Below are 16,100 nucleotides of genomic sequence, written 5' to 3'. Positions count from 1 at the left end.
TTTGTTTGTTTGTTTGTTTTTTGTTTTTTTTTGGTTTTTTTTTTTTTTTTTTTTTTGTTTTCTGGCTACGTGCCTCTTTCTGTTTCTCGCTTGTTGTTTGATGTTTGATATCACCATCTATCTGTCCTGGGGATACGCAACGGTTCCCTTTATGGGGGCACCATCCTGCTGTGGGCAGATAACCAAAACATATCATCACAGCTTACTACTACAACTTACAGGTTTAGAAGAAGAGAGCAATCTCTGGGCTGCCTTTGGACAGAACGGAAAGCATCATCTCGATTTGTTCTTCCTTTTTGGTCAAAGGTTGGCTAGGGCTCTTTTTTTGTCTACGTTTGTTCTAGCATTTTGTAGCTACTCTATCCCCATGGCTTGGTTCAGTCTTTGCTAGCTGTCTGCTTGCTTGAGCTTGTCGTTGCTGATGGGATCAAGGCTGGGAGTAGTGAGTGGAAAAGAAATTGAATTTTGAGTACATTCAGGGTGCCTCGGTCTGCAACATAAATCGAGGGTTGTTCGCTGTTCTTAATGCTGATTCTTTGCCGACATCTCTGGTGGTGATATTGATGGTCAACGGAAAACCCTAACCCCCCAATCTGTGGCAGAGCATAGGCAAGAGCTGCCACAGCGGGTCCCACTTTTTGGGCTGAGGTGAACGTCGAGCACAGACCAGGCTTTCTGCCAAACTCCACCGCTTCCTGTCCCCACCAAATTCGCTAGGGTTTCCGAGCCACAAATTATTTTTCATTGATTTGGTGTTTCTTCCCACTTCGCGATCTGTGATTCCGTTTTCCTTCGACCAGCACATCGACAACAGCCGCCAAAATGGGTAGAGGACCGTAAGTCTACCTGACCCCCAGCCTTCCTTGAGATTCGAATCGCCAGTTACGAAGAAAACAATGTCGAAAGATGTCGGGTTCTTGGAAATTGGCGGTTCATGATTGTCAACGCTCCGCCGATGACTGCACTCAATCAGTCGTGAAATCTCGCGATGCTGACTCTTCGGCAACAGAAAGAAGCACCAGAAGCGCCTTAGCGCCCCCAGCCACTGGCTCCTGGACAAGCTGTCCGGTGTCTATGCCCCTCGCCCATCCGCTGGTCCTCACAAGCTCCGCGACTGCATGCCCTTGATTGTCTTCGTCCGCAACAGACTCAAGTATGCGCTCAACTTCCGCGAGACCCGCGCCATCCTCATGCAGCGCCTGGTCAAGGTTGACGGCAAGGTCCGCACCGACATGACCTACCCCGCCGGCTTCATGGACGTCATCAGCATCGAGAAGACTGGCGAGAACTTCCGTCTCGTCTACGACACCAAGGGTCGCTTCACCGTCCACCGCATCGGTGACGAGGAGTCCAAGTACAAGCTTGGCAAGGTCAAGCGTGTTCAGCTCGGCCGTGGTGGTGTCCCATTCTTGGTTACGCATGATGCGAGAACGTGAGTTCTTCCGACATCTATCAGCCGTTGGACCAAGCTTTGGTTGACATCGTGCGGGCACTTTCTCTCTCTCTCGAGACTTTCCACTATGATGTGGCGATGAAGAGGGGGAAACTCTGCCCCACGATTGGCCCAACACAAGCACTGGATCTATACGGTTGGTACGTTGAATTTCTGCCCCAGTTTAGCTGACGATATTGAACAGCATCCGCTACCCCGACCCCTTGATCAAGGTCAACGACACCGTCAAGATCAACCTTGAGACTGGCAAGATCGAGGACTTTATCAAGTTCGACACTGGTGCCATCGCCATGGTTACCGGCGGTCGTAACATGGGTCGTGTTGGTGTCATCACCCACCGCGAACGTCACGATGGTGGTTTCAACATTGTCCACCTCAAGGATGCTATTGACAACTCGTTCGCCACCCGTGAGACCAACGTTTTCGTCATTGGCCAAGACAAGCCCTGGATCTCCCTGCCCAAGGGCAAGGGTGTCAAACTCACCATTGCTGAGGAGCGTGACCGCAAGCGCGCCCTTGGCAACTAAATTCACTGAGAAGTGGGTTTGGTGCTTGATGAATCAACGGGAAAACGGGCAGCAGGAATTGGGATCAAAAAGGATGGCGTTAGCGGATGTCACTTTAGGTTAGGCTCATCACAGCACATTGAGCCTCCTGGCTTAACTAGATACCACACCTGGGTCAGGATTCGGCCCCCAATAACTGCACTGCTCTCCCGCTGAGATATTTTTGCTGCTGCCAGTGGGTGACTGTGTATGTGATTGCCACATGTCCCTATCTTTGATGACAAGACAATGGTGGTGTCGACCCCCATTCCCACCCCCGTGGATGTTCTGTGGGTTGCCCCGCGGGAGGATCATGTTCCTTGGCCAGATCTTTTTGTGTGTGGGTGTCCTTGTGGGTGTCCTTGTGGGTGTCCTTGTGGGTGTCCTTGAGGTGTCATGGCGGTGAGGCATCACATCTTGTTTCCCCTGCATCCAGCAAGCCACATCGAACGATTTTTATTTTATTTTTGATTTTTTTTGCTTTTTTCTTTCCTAGGAGCAATACAGCAAACCGAAACGCGAGTTTAGCAAGGTGAAGGTAGGGTAGGGGACCTTAGTGGAGAAAGAGCTGCAACACCCCCGCTCTGTTGCAGCGAGTCCGGATCCGTCTTCTTGCATGCAAGTTTGTCTGCCTACCGCAAGTTTGTGATTCCTGGTCATTGGTGCTTGTGATGGGGGTGGTCGTTGGAGGGGGGGAATATTATGGAGGCTGGGGGTTATTGGTTTGGCTTTCTTTTTGGAATTGACTGCTAGGTTGACTGAGTATATTTATTGCCCGTGGCTTTTTCCAACACTTTGGAAAGGGGGCTACTTGTCGACTAGAACCATCGAGAGCGGTAATAGGGGCTTCACTTTGAAACTATCAAACCTGTGAGGTCTGGGATGAGACGTTGAAGCTGGAACTGGCTAGACTCTTTTTTCAAAAGCTGGTGGAAAGTTGCCGAGTTTGTTGAGACCGTTGGGGTTGTAGATTGTCCGATGTGACTTTTGAAATCATGATGCTCAACATATGAGATGTGATGCCTGGGGGTTCGGTCGAGGTGGCAGATAGGAGTTGGAAGGATGGGAGGGGTGGTGCGGAAAGGCAAGAGGAGGGCCGGTGATACCCGAGAGTAGGTGAGTACCCTGCTTGCTGTGTTTTGGACTTGGACGTCGTCAAAGGCTGCAGGACTTGAACAAGGCAAAAGATTCTAAAGACATATGGCCAGAGAGTTCAAAAAAAATTTAAGAGTGGGAATCGAGACGTGCTGGACGGTCCAGTGTGTAACACTTCAGCACCCCCTTTTCAGCCTCTACCGATCATCGTTTCTCACCGGCTCGGAAGCCACGAGAATGCGGTGTATTTCTCGGGGTATTCCCCTCGGATGTTGAAAATCGCTGTTAATCGAAACAGCCTTCCGTCTTTTTACCAAGTTTACCACAAGTCATGTATGTGTCTGCATGCTTCAAAAGGTTACCGACTGCCCATCTAGTGTACCCCAAGATATGCGTAGGATGTACCCCGTGATACAGCAAAAAGCATCATCAATTTTGCGGGGAAAGAGCCTGGGGCCTTTTGACAGGTCCGCCTGCGCAAGTCCCCAGATATGTTGAGCAACCTGTTCGTGCGGATCTCAAGTATTACAATTTGGTAAGACCGGCCCTGCTGATTCGACGAGCGTTATACCGGTCGATTTTGTTTGTGCGTGAGTAAGCAATAAGAGACATGATCAAGCAGCTAGAAAACCACAGCTTACCCCCCGGGAGCAAAGCAAACAAGCAGGCGGTGTCATCCACGGGCAAAGGCCGAGCCAACGACTCAAGGCCGTACAGGAGGCTAAGCCTGCGTTATGTTGCTGCTGCATGGACGGCCCCCTCTCCCCCACACGTACAAAACGTCGAGCCGGGTGTAGATGCGGACGATCTTGGGCTTAGCACCGATGCCTGCACATCAGACCAAGGTCACGAGACAAGGTGAGATTTTCACCTGCATGTTGAGGCTTCCGTGGGACCCTTCTCCTCCTTGGTTGAGGTCGAAGACTGGCTGATGGCTAGGATCCGGGTCCTTCGTTTGCCTCCGTTGGGATTACTTCTTCGTCTAGTCCACAAAAATGACAGAAAGTACCAGGGAATCATCCTCTTTTCCAGGCCTGTCCACCGGGTAGCGTGACATCGAAAGGCTCAAGAATGTGGTGGAGTTGGACTGTTATGTTCTGTGTCATTGGCGGCCCGGGGCGGCGAACTTCGCACTCACAGCTACCTATTCAGGGGTTGACGGTCAACATCTTGTCTTCGATTCTCGCCTCACCCTAACCTGCCACCACGTTCCACCGCAGCTCTTGACAGCGCTTCGTTGAGGAGCTGAGGACCAGTTATGTTCACAAGATCAGACGCCACCACATCTCGAAAGTCAGAAGAGTCGGTCAGGGCTTGCCGGAAGCCGCTTCGCCGCTCGTTTCCTTTGCAGTCGGGACGGATTCTCCGCGGCTTGAGGCTGGGAGATTTCGGACGCAGCACCCGGGATCGTTGATAGTAAATGTCCACACATGTGGTGAACCCCGAACCCCACCCTCTGTACTCTCCTCTTGAGCGTCTCGTGTCGAGCTTTGCTGGATCGATGCGAGCGGTGGGCACGTGGACCGGTGCACATCTCCCATTCATTGGCTTCCACGAGGAAGCCGCGTACGTACACTGTACTCTGTCAAGAGGAGGGGGACACTCACCGTCACGTTGCAGGGCCAAGCCAAGTTGTAAAACGAGAGAATCCTCCCAGACGCAAGCTTCTGTGCCTTGCAGCGCCGAGATGGCTGGTAGTCGAGCTGAGGGCCACAGGAGGGTCGACAAAAACTTGATGAGGGGATTTCGGCCGGGCGTGGGGGTGGTTGATAAAGGACGGGATGGCAGTAACCCAGGCCTGCCATTCACTTTCAGTGTCTTGCGTGTCGTCTGTTCAGGCTGAGATGCGTCATATGGCAACACCATCAGCGGCAGGAGAAACGAGCATGGAGGAGGCTTCTGAAAGCAATCCCGGCAGGCAATACGAGGGCACGAGACTTGCCTATAGCCGTCTTGTGCAACATGGGAAAATGTCTCTGATGTTGACGGCTCCCGTAGGCGTCATTGATGTGAAAAAGACGATCGGTTGGCTGGGCCAGGTTACATGCATGTGTCGACCAGCCCCTCTCTGGAGTTGGGGTTCGATCAAGATTCGGGGGAGCAAAAGTTCACCTGCTCTGAATGTGTCGGCTTTGCTGGGTGGGAAACCCGAGGGTTGCAACGCTTCGTGGTAAGATTCAACAGTGAAAATACCAGACAATGGCCTCACCATGATGTGAGATCTGATGGGCTTCCGGGTCCAGTCTCCAGAATTTGGATGACAATTAAGGCACGCCCTGGCCATCAAGGTGCGGCCGGCATTAAATACAACGTTCATAGCGGGGCAAGAAGGACCCAGCAGCGCGGCTTGGCATCGGACGACGGAAGGCCGAGATTGGGCCCTTTTCTCCCAACAGACCTTCGACAGATCTTCCTCAGGTGTTCCACTGCAGCTACCCGGAATTTAGAGCTGGCCCATCGAGCCGCTCGTGCAGACCAGGAGGTGAGTAGAGTCCAGCTGGGTAGGGTCAATGACTGACCTGATACCTCAGTACGCCTTTCCGATTACCGTATCTGTACTGGAGGTACCACTCCATTCTGACGAGCTCTCCCGCGCCGTCGACACACCGCCCAACTGGGGACTCCCCACGCCCACGGAGCCACTGGGCGCTGGCGGTCTGGCAGAGATGATGGAGGGTGTTACGGGCGTTGTGTGTACGCCATTCAGACCAAGACACCCGATTCAACGTCAGGGTTGTCCTCCTGACCCTCTCGGCAATTTATGTTCATGCTGACGGCCCAATATTTCACAGAACCAGAGCTCGAGGAAGATGAATCCCGATATGCCGTGCTCTATCCGCTACCTAGCTGCGTTTATGGCCCGCCCGGGTGTAGCTGTAATCGCGAACAGGCGCAAACAACTGCACTGTGTGACAGGTCATGGGTGCTTTGCCTGGCCTTGATCTCTATCCTCGATGATCGGGGAGGGCTGTCGCCTTTCGCGGCATCTTTCAAATCTCTATCAGATACACCGACCAATCACTGAACACCAGCGCGCAGAGGATATCGACCATGTCCAGATGCTCAACGTCTGCTTCCGCCGCCCAGGCCCGAACCGGAGAAACCAAGTGACCAAGTCCAGCATAGGTCAGGATATCATGGGAGGCGGATCCCGCGATAATTGGAGATTGGAGAACATTCATGCCCCCAATCCACGACCACCACCTTCTCAGGAGGGTTGCAATATATCGGATTGGCATTGGCCCTGACGACATGTATCAGATTTCTTCGCACGGTGAAGTCCATCTGATGCACGGTGTGGCTTGCTCGGGCCACATGCAGCAACCTCTACCCTCCACATATTGCTTGTAACATCGCCATCTTTTCTGTCACCGGCATCCCGCTTCCCCAGTGGTAGTTTGTTGAAGAAGCAGCCAGAGAGGTGCGGGGCGTTGGATGTTAGACCACTCCTCCCCACTTGCCGTTCTCGGAAAATGCATTTTAAGAAGCCGTACCGTAACATTACCGACCACTTCACTCGCCTCGTCTATTCTTGGGTCCTGGACTGATATGTATCGACAAGTTGTCGACAGCATTGGTCATTCCTGAGAGGGCTATTTCTGAACCCTGAACAAGAACATGCGGAAACCAGCGAGTCAACTGGTTGCAATTGGTGCGGCTGTTACGATACGGTGTATTTCTTCCGGTATCGTTACTAGCACCAATACCACCGCTGACAACAATCTCGAAGTGATGCAACGCAAGAATTTTTCTCTCACATCTCTGTTTCTCCCTCGTGCCCATTCTTCCCTCCACCTCACCTCGAAGTCCACCCCACTGCCGTGCACCACACACACACACCCAGACACACACACACGCGCGCGCGCGCCGGCCGGCCGCCCCACGGACGGGTGTCGGAGTAAGGAAACGAGGGTGGGAGCTGTCAGCGGGATGTGTGCTACCACAACAGCAGAAGCTCTCCGGCTGTTGCGTTTTGCTTTTGGATGGGATCAACCAGGAGCAAGCCCAGACTCGGTCCGCCTGTTCAGTGTTGCCCAGCATGAGAGTCACCTGGGTGCCAGGTCCGAGAGCCTCTTGATCCAACCATCTTCCACCACCCACCACTGGCACCTTGGCTTACCTCTCTTCTCCATCATATTCCTTCGGTAATTTGCACTTTGCACTCCCCCCATGCACCTACGGCTGTTTCCCTCTGAAAGCCCCGTGTATCTGACCATGCCGGACCGGCTCCTGCGGTTGTCCCCGCCCATCTCACCGGTCCTGCCCACCGCCTGTGGTGACTCGATCCGCTGCCGTCCTTTTGGTCTTTTGGCATGTATGTGCACACATACCGGGAGGCGTACTCAGTAGTAGTACCTCTTACATACCTCCCATCCAAGTGACCGTCAAGTTGTCCACCACCACCCTTTCACACTACAAGCCCCCTTCTTAACTGGACCTGGTCTAGCTCAAACATGTTCGTCTTGATTGGAGAGAAGTGTTACTCCACCCTGATCCTGCATCTTAATCCAAATCTGGACGCGGCAACTTGTTCTTATTAAGAGGCGATACCTACCCAACAGCTTTGCTTTCCAATATCACCCACCGCATCTTTCTCGCCGAGGTCACTGGTTCGAGAGACGCTCACTATGGTCTCGTCATATGCCACCTTCTTCTGTACCTTGTCGTCATAACCTTCCAGTCTCCCCCTTTTTCTTTTTTTTTTTTTTTTGCCTCGGTCACCTCTGGCCTGTCACGCCCTCACCGAGATTCGTTACGAGGCTCCATTGTGGAGTTTGCTGTCAAGGTGGCAGATGGTATGCGGCTTTAGTCGTCGCTACACTCAAGAGTCACCTCATCAGCACCCCCATCAGGGAAGCGGTAGGTATTGTCAAACCTACCTCTCTGTTTCTTTTGTGTGCAGTAAGGAATTGAGGCTGATTGGCACACTCAGGCAACCCAACCGGCCCCTTCGGTGATCACCAAAAGGGTAACCCTCTCGGTTGAGGCTCTTTCAAAGGGCACCTATTCGGCCCGGACATAAAAAGCGTCCCAAAAGAAGCGAATCTGGCGGAAAGGCACCCACTTTCCGTCTATAGGGGTCACAACGGGGCCTCGAAATCTTAAAGGCGACATCTGCATGTCGGCAACCCGTCTTGCGAGGGCAGCCAAGCCCTTTGGCCGCTCTCTCACTTGCTTGAACAGCACAGGCAAACAACGCTTCAGCACAAGTGCCATTCGTCGCACTTGCACCTCCGGCAGCAGTGAACAGCCTAGGCAAGCTTCAGTATGGTCGTACTCGGGTGTCATGGCCGTTGCGGCGACTGCCGGGTTGTTTGGATGGGGCATGTCTGAGTTCCGGCATGGGAGTCTTCCCAAGACCATGCTGTTTGATAGCTTGTACGCCTATCCTAGGTATGCGAGCATGCATGAGATGAAGCAGGTACGTTCTTGATAATAATCCAGCTCACACGCCATGCGTCTGACCAAGGATAAGGCCCTAAGAGAAATCCGACAAGAAATCGGCGGCGCAGAAGACATCATATCCACTGACCCCGACGACCTCCACGCTCACGGGTACTCGGAATGGTCGACTTCCAACCCTGAGGGGCTCCCTGTCGCGGTGGCCTACCCGCGCTCTACAGAACAGGTATCCACTATCGCTCGCATTTGTCACAAGTATCGTGTCCCAATTATTCCGTATTCTGGCGGTTCCAGTCTCGAGGGCAACTTCTCGGCACCTTTCGGGGGCATCAGTGTCGACTTTGCCTACATGGACAGGATCGTCCAGTTCAACAAGAACGACATGGACGTGGTGGTGCAGCCGAGCATTGGCTGGCAGGATTTGAACGAGCAGCTGGCCAAGATGGAGAGCGGGCTCTTCTTTCCTATTGATCCTGGTGAGTTATTTCCCTTCCCCCCCTTCAAAAACAACACTGCTTCTGAATGTGAAAGATATTGACAACCATCTAGGGCCAAGCGCCAAAATAGGCGGCATGATTGGCACCAACTGCTCAGGCACCAACGCGGTGAAGTACGGCACGATGAAAGACTGGGTCATCAACTTGACTGTTGTTCTTGCAGACGGAACAGTGATCAAAACGCGGCGTCGTCCGCGCAAGTCTTCTGCTGGGTACAACCTCAACGGTCTGTTTGTTGGCTCGGAGGGCACATTGGGTCTTGTCACAGAAGCCACGCTTAAGCTCGCTGTCATCCCGGAGGAGTTTTCGGTAGCGGTCGTGACTTTCCCTTCCATTCGTGACGCTGCTTCCGCGGCGGCAGAGGTCATGCAAACGGGCATTCCTGTCGCGGCAATGGAGATCATGGACGAGGTGCAGATGAAGGTGGTCAATATGGGTGGTGCCACGGCGCCGAGGGTGTGGAAGGAGATGCCGACGCTGTTTTTCAAGTTTTCTGGGACAAAGGCAGGAGTGAGGGAGAATATTGGTCTGGTACAGAAGATCACAAAGGCGAATAAGGGGAGCAATTTTGAGTTTGCGAAGGATGCCAGAGAGCAGAAGTTGCTTTGGTCAGCGAGGAAGGAGAGTCTGTGGAGTATGTTGGCTCTCAGAAAGGAAGGGGAGGAGGTCTGGAGCACGGATGTGGCGGTGCCATTTAGCCGGTTGGCGGATATCATTGAGGTGAGCAAGAAGGAGATGGATGAGTTGGGATTGTTTGCGAGTATATTGGGCCACATTGGGGATGGGAATTTCCACGAGAGCATTATTTATAATCGGCGGGACAAGGCTGAGGTGAAGAAGGTGGAGGCGTGTGTGAAGAATATGGTGAAGAGGGCGTTGGAGATGGAGGGAACGTGTACGGGAGAGCATTCGATCGGGTGGGGCAAGAAGGAGAGCTTGCTTTGGGAGGTGGGAGAGGATACATTGGGGGTGATGGTGAGTTTTTTTTTTTTTTTTTTTTTAATTTTGTAATGCTTCAATGGATGTGGAAGCTGACTTGCCAACAGAGGGCTATCAAGATGGCGTTGGACCCAAATTGGATTATGAATCCAGGCAAAATCTTTGACAGGCAAAGCTAGAAAAAATGCATCGACGGAATACGAGATACGGAGTACGAAACATGTTTCTGAGCATTTTTATACGGCATTGGGCGACCATTGATCACGGAGCATTGGAGGTGATAGCGAAGAGGAGAAAGGTCTGCATTGCATACATCGGTGGCTCGGTGGAAGAGCACAGGGGGCAATGGAAGCGGGCTGGTGAGGTGTTGGATGCACAATCGTCAATGGGGGCTTTTCAGCATTGGGTGGGCAGACCCCAAAAGTTTGTTTACAGCGGTGTTTCTGTCGTTGGAGCAAGAGCTGGAAGAGTGCTCTTGGACACTGTTAGGTGTCAGAAGACGAAGATGGGAATTTGGAGAGAAGGGATATCAGGAAGGATTCGGGCGGCTTTTGTGAATTTAGGTATGTTATCGCAATGAAATTCAGATTGATACTGCCTGGAGGGCTGAGAGAGAGAGAGAGAGAGAGAGAGAGAGAGAGAGAGAGAGAGAGAGAGAGAGAGAGAGAGAGAGAGAGAGAGAGAGAGAGAGAGAGAGAGAGAGCGGTTACTTGCAGATTATGCGACACAAACTGCGCAGGCAAACAGGTGGTGGCTGCCTTGCAAGACCTACCTAGTAGTTTCCACATGTGCTCCTTCCCATCGACCTGGAAACAACGATCCAATCTCAAAGTTGGCAAGCGCGTGATTGCTACCTCAAATGGTCTTCCCTCTCACCTTCTTTTTTTACTTCAATCTTTTCACCCGATCATCACCACTCAAGCCCTCATCCTCTCTCCCCCCCCCCCGCACGCCCTGTTATCCTACTCCTACTACTCCTACAATGCTCCCCTCGTTCATCGCTGAAGGGCGACCACCATCTGTGGGCCCCTCCTCAAGTCAGTCCGGAAAGAGTGCGGATGTCGAGCTTGACAGGAGTTCACGATCTTCTACCTCGGAGGATGTTCCCCCGATGATTCGCCAGACTAGAGGGCCTACCCAGCGCCCGTTTCGCCAACAGCGACCTGGGGCTGCCGGTGCTTGGAGTCGATGTAGCAGCGACCAGTCTGGTGGACAACCTCGTAGTGCCCTCCGTCCGTCTCGTCCTCAGTACAACCAAAACAAGCAGCGTGCATCAACCGTGATGGGCCCCCGGCAGCCAGCCATTATTCCCCTTGAATGGGGTCAGCGAAAGAATGTCCTCGTCATACTTAGCGATGTCCCCGAGGGCACTTCTCCTTGGGATTTGAAGCAGTACTTTAGTGGTTACGGCAACGTTATCTACGTGGAGCTGGACGAGAGCGTGAGGAGACCCAGGGCGGGCAAAGTACGATTCGAGCCTCCCCCGAGAGACACCAGCTTTATAGATAATGGGAGGTGCAAGATCTTGGTCAAAGGCATCCCTCATACTATAGACGCCCATTTTGCCTCTCAGTACCGATACGAATCGAACACAATCAAGTCACCGCTGGGAAACGTGTGCGCGGAAAAGATGGAGCTGGGTCTTGACAAGTTTGTTTTCGGGCTTTTGACCGAGCCTACGGTTTACATGGGGAAGAAGGAGATCCCTCATGCTGCCAGTCTCAGTCTCAAGGTGGACTTTAAGCGGAAGAAGCTCGTCATCAGCTTTCCGCTGAAGATTGAGCAGGATTGGGAGGCATTCCGGATTGAGATCAAGTTTGGAGTTATCAAGCATATTTATCGGGTGGATGCTGCCCCAGAGCGCACCGTCTTGGTTCTGACCCTGGTGGACTCCCCGCTCTTCTGGAAGAGAAGGACGAACGAGGATGGTTCTGCTTGGGCGGATCGAACGACGTGGAAGGAGAATGAGATGTGGTGCCGGGCTGTCAATGTCACCGAGAGGACTGACAAGAGCAGCGATCGAAAGCCGGTGTCTCTTGACGAGTATTCCAATACAATCGACTTGGGCCGATGGACGACGTATTGGATCGAGCTGAGCTATGCCAACCTCGCCACGTGGAGCAAGATTGAACATTACCTCCGAGACTGGAACATCAAGACGACTGACGCCACTTTTACGCAGACACCAAACCGAGAGCCTGAGCTTTGGTCTATTCTCAGAGAGTCCGAAGTGGTTTCTTCAACTGTTCAGGCAAACTCATGGGCGGCGGATTTGGCTGCTCTTGGGCCTGACACGACCATCTTTCTCCCGTTCGACGTCAGGTATCAGCTGGAGGTTTGCATCTCCCAGGGCATCCTGTGCGAATACAGTATTGGGCGTGAGTTTCTGGAGAAGCTGCTCGAGCTTGCAGATCCTAAGGGTCAAGACCCTCAACGAGCACGTTTGGTGCTGGAGTATGCCGCGGATATGGGAAGGAAGATCTGGGATCCGGTGAGTCTGCTTACCGATGTAGGGGCGTTGACTTACTACCCGACCACACTCCGGCTGCCTCATTACTGCGCTCTGGTGCGGAAAGTTATGGTTACGCCGACCAAGATCATATTCAGCACTCCCACAGTCGAGACGACCAACCGAGTAATTCGGCATTACTGGACTTTTCAGAATTACTTTATGCGCATTCAGTTCACGGATGAGCAGCTGGAGGGGAGGGTGAGAGGGAGCGATGCTGACAGGGATGATGACCTCTATACCCGCGTTTATCGAGTCCTCTTTTGGGGCATTCGCATGGGGAAGTGGCACTGGAAGTTTCTGGCGTTTGGGAACTCCCAAGTCAGAGAAAATGGAGCTTTCATGTTTTGTCAGCCTGATAGTCATGTAGGGGACATGGTGCCCAGTTGTGATGACATTCGCAGGTGGATGGGCAATTTTGAACATATCAAGGTGGTTGCAAAGTATGCGGCCCGGCTAGGGCAGTGTTTCTCGACCACGCGTGTGTTGAGGGGTGGAACATTCCCGCCCATCGTCGAGATCGAAGACATCAACACCGCGGACGGCAAGCACTGCTTTACTGATGGTGTGGGCAGGATTTCTCCTCTGCTCTCCAGGCTGGTGGCCGAAGACTGGCAGGTATATCCACCACCGTCAGCGTACCAATTCCGCATGGGCGGCTGCAAAGGAGTCCTGGTTGGTTGGAAGCACGCCAAGGGAACGGAGGTTCACATCCGGCCGTCTCAGGAGAAGTTCTCGGCTGCGTACAATGGTCTGGAGGTCGTCCGGTGTTCCAGCTTTTCATGCGCCACGCTCAACCGGCAGACCATCACGATCCTGTCGTCGTTGGGTGTCCCGGACCACGTGTTCGTTGATCTGATGCGCGAGCAGCTATCCAGGTTTGACAGGGCAATGACGGACGGGAAGAGCGCGGTGGACATGCTCACGTCGTTTGTGGACGAGAACATGACCACGGTTAGCATCGCGCGCATGATCAAGAGCGGGTTTATGGACTCGAACGAGCCGTTTGTTAAGACTGTTTTGCAGCTGTGGCGGGCTTGGTCTTTGAAGACGCTCAAGGAGAAGGCGAGGTTGGCGGTGGAGAAGGGGGCTTTTGTGCTGGGGTGTGTGGACGAGACGGGGACGCTGAGGGGGCATTCGAAGGCTACGGAGGGGAGGCAGAGGATACGGCGGGATCAACTTCCTCAGATCTTTTTGCAGATTCCTGATCGAGATGATCCGAGCGGATACAAGGCTATTGCTGGGTTGTGTATTATTGGTCGCAACCCTTCTCTGCACCCCGGGGATATTCGCGTGGTGGAAGCGGTGGACGTTCCGGCGTTGAGACATCTTCGTGATGTGGTGGTTTTTCCCCTCGAGGGCGACAGAGATGTGCCGAGCATGTGCTCAGGGGGTGATCTGGACGGGGATGACTTTTTTGTCATTTGGGACGAGAAGCTGTTGCCAACGGAGTGGTCGCATCCTCCTATGGACCACACGCCTCAGCCACCTGTGACGAGTGACTCGAAGAAGTCGATCATGGAGAGTTTGGCCTCGTTTTTTGTGTTGTTCATGAAGAACGACAGGTTGCCTTTTATTGCGCACGCTCATCTTGCGACGGCGGATGCGGAGCCGCAGGGGGCGAAGAGTGAGAAGTGTTTGAAGCTTGCCGAGATGGTATGTTTGGGGTGTGGGTTGTGGCTGTCGAATGTTGGGTAGCTGCTAACTGATAGTAGCACTCGGTCGCTGTTGACTATGTCAAGACGGGCGTCCCGGCAGAATGGAGCAACAAGCTAAATCCAAGATCGTGGCCTCACTTCATGGAGAGACAGAAGGGCAGTTACCACTCCAAGACTGCTTTGGGACAGCTCTATGACATGGTTCACACGCAAGACTTTGACTCGACGAAGAACTACCAGTCGCCGTTTAACAGACGGATTTTGTCTCGGTATATGCTCGATCAGGAGGTGTTGAAAACAGCACGCAAGATCAAGACGCAATACGACATTGCCATGCGTAGAATCCTCGGCATGCTCGAGATCCGCACCGAGTTTGAAGTCTGGACCGGGTTCGTCATGTCCAAGCCCCGAGTCGGGTCCGACTACAAGGTTCAGGAGAAAGTCGGCAGGGAGGCAGCCGCGCTCAGGGAGCAGTTCCGGGCCGAGTGCATCAAGGCGGCGGGAGATCGGCACTTTGAGAAGCTGGGGCCGTTTGTGGCGGCCATGTACCAGGTCACCTGCGAGGAGATGCGGATTGCGCTGTATCAAGCTAGTCAGCCGCAGGTGCTCGCAGTAGGGACGATCAATGCGAGGAGGATCACGGCGAGGTCGATGCCGTTGGTGACGTTTCCTTGGCTTTTCCCCGATGAGCTGGGACGGATTGCCAGTGGGAGGGAAAATGATTTGATTGATCTGGGGATGGGGAATAAACTCAAGATGCCGAGGACGCAGGAGGTTGTCAATAGGGAGGGTTTGGTGGTGGAGGATGATGAAAATCAGTCTGATCTCCGGGATATCGACTTTCTCAAGATGGCGGATGGGAGAATTGTGCACCGGGGGGAGATTGTGCATTTCTTTCAGCACGACGATGATGGTGATGAGCAGCAGCAGGAGAGCGTTGCTCAGTTCGAGACGGAAGGGGAGCCTACTTCGGCGTCGGAGGCTGAGCTGATTACGGGGTTCGAGTCTGTCGTTATTACGCCGCGGGAGGAGCTGCTTGTGCCGGTGGAGGAGCAGAAGGATTTGTTGAGTGAGGATGATAGGGGGACGATGACCAGGGATTTGCTGAATGATGATGATACAGGGACGGTGAAGCCGGGGGATGATCTGCTGAGTTCGAGCCCGGTTACTGTGAGGAGTTGGGGGGTTGGGGTTGCGGAGGGTAAAGGGAAGCAAAAGATGCTTCCGCCAACGCTGGGGGATTTCTTTGCGGTGAAGAAGGAGGAAGAAGAGGAGGAGATTGGAGAGCAGTCGGAGGGGGAGGAGGAGGAGGTTGAGTATGAGGAGGTGGTTGTGGTACCGAAGCAGGAGACAGCGCTGGGGAAGTTGGCGAGGTATCTTTAGGGGTGAAGTGAGGAAGCGACTGAATTTGCTTGGATGACTGGGTTTTGTATGGCTATTTAAGCGCGAGCGCAATGAGGTTTGTGAGTTTTGGGTTTCGGTGTCATATGACATGCGAAGCTGTTCATCGAGGTATTGTATCCGTGAGGCCAGTAGCCCCTGAATGCCAAGGCTTTAGGGTGAAAACATGGGACTGAAGGCATCACCACAACTCATCGCATCTTCTGAGCAAGACATGTCTCCGCCATCCACTACATCGTAATAACCAACAGCAAAAATGACCTCACACAGTCATGACAAAGGCCGTAGTGCTTGGTAGGCCAGGTAGCCACCTGACTTCGTGCCAGAAGTAATCGAAGAAGAAGGGCTTGCTTGGTGTTATCGTCCGATATGTGAGGAACCATTGTGTGTCTGGTGATGTTCGGTAGTGAAACTTTAACGTTAGCTTTGGCCGGCCGAGATACTGGATGGGGAGTTGGGAGAGGGAGGGTGGTGGAAGGCTGAAGAGAAAGATGGTCGGAATGGATGTCGAGAGACGGCCGCCGAGTTGGGAGAAGAAGGGCGGGGGAGTGTATTGAGCAGCATCCGTCGAGAATGCACCCGGCGAGGCTGGAGGGCATC

General features: G+C 53.2%; 5 protein-coding genes across 5 annotated transcripts; all 5 read left to right on the top strand.

The window, feature by feature from the left end:
- Positions 1 to 679: 679 nt before the first annotated feature.
- Positions 680 to 2,123, top strand: RPS4 (40S ribosomal protein S4). The gene is made up of 3 exons (XM_062875274.1): positions 680 to 836; positions 1,010 to 1,432; positions 1,638 to 2,123. Exons 1-3 carry the CDS (start codon positions 823 to 825, stop codon positions 1,978 to 1,980), a joined length of 780 nt encoding a protein of 259 aa, XP_062738520.1. The 5' UTR covers positions 680 to 822; the 3' UTR covers positions 1,981 to 2,123.
- A 595-nt stretch (positions 2,124 to 2,718) lies between these two features.
- On the top strand, positions 2,719 to 4,142 carry QC761_119920 (uncharacterized protein; the record flags this gene model as incomplete). The annotated part of the gene is made up of 2 exons (XM_062875273.1): positions 2,719 to 3,951; positions 4,106 to 4,142. The coding sequence occupies exons 1-2, from the start codon at positions 3,704 to 3,706 to the stop codon at positions 4,140 to 4,142; spliced, it is 285 nt and encodes a 94-aa protein (XP_062738519.1). The 5' UTR covers positions 2,719 to 3,703.
- A 995-nt stretch (positions 4,143 to 5,137) lies between these two features.
- On the top strand, positions 5,138 to 6,035 carry QC761_0022460 (uncharacterized protein; the record flags this gene model as incomplete). Its single annotated transcript, XM_062872081.1, has 3 exons — positions 5,138 to 5,575; positions 5,625 to 5,783; positions 5,886 to 6,035. 3 exons carry the CDS (start codon positions 5,138 to 5,140, stop codon positions 6,033 to 6,035), a joined length of 747 nt encoding a protein of 248 aa, XP_062738518.1.
- A 2,177-nt stretch (positions 6,036 to 8,212) lies between these two features.
- Positions 8,213 to 10,111, top strand: DLD1_2 (D-lactate ferricytochrome c oxidoreductase; the record flags this gene model as incomplete). The annotated part of the gene is made up of 4 exons (XM_062875272.1): positions 8,213 to 8,515; positions 8,570 to 8,972; positions 9,046 to 9,968; positions 10,040 to 10,111. 4 exons carry the CDS (start codon positions 8,213 to 8,215, stop codon positions 10,109 to 10,111), a joined length of 1,701 nt encoding a protein of 566 aa, XP_062738517.1.
- Positions 10,112 to 10,791: 680 nt separating this feature from the next.
- QC761_119900 (uncharacterized protein) lies at positions 10,792 to 15,482 on the top strand (the record flags this gene model as incomplete). Its single annotated transcript, XM_062875271.1, has 2 exons — positions 10,792 to 14,097; positions 14,157 to 15,482. The coding sequence occupies 2 exons, from the start codon at positions 10,792 to 10,794 to the stop codon at positions 15,480 to 15,482; spliced, it is 4,632 nt and encodes a 1,543-aa protein (XP_062738516.1).
- Between the last annotated feature and the right edge of the window lie 618 nt (positions 15,483 to 16,100).

Source organism: Podospora bellae-mahoneyi (assembly GCF_035222275.1).
Source record: "Podospora bellae-mahoneyi strain CBS 112042 chromosome 1 map unlocalized CBS112042p_1, whole genome shotgun sequence".
Lineage (NCBI taxonomy): Eukaryota > Fungi > Ascomycota > Sordariomycetes > Sordariales > Podosporaceae > Podospora > Podospora bellae-mahoneyi.
The sequence above is the reverse complement of the archived record's forward strand: the minus strand, read 5'-3'. Positions and strand labels throughout refer to the sequence as shown.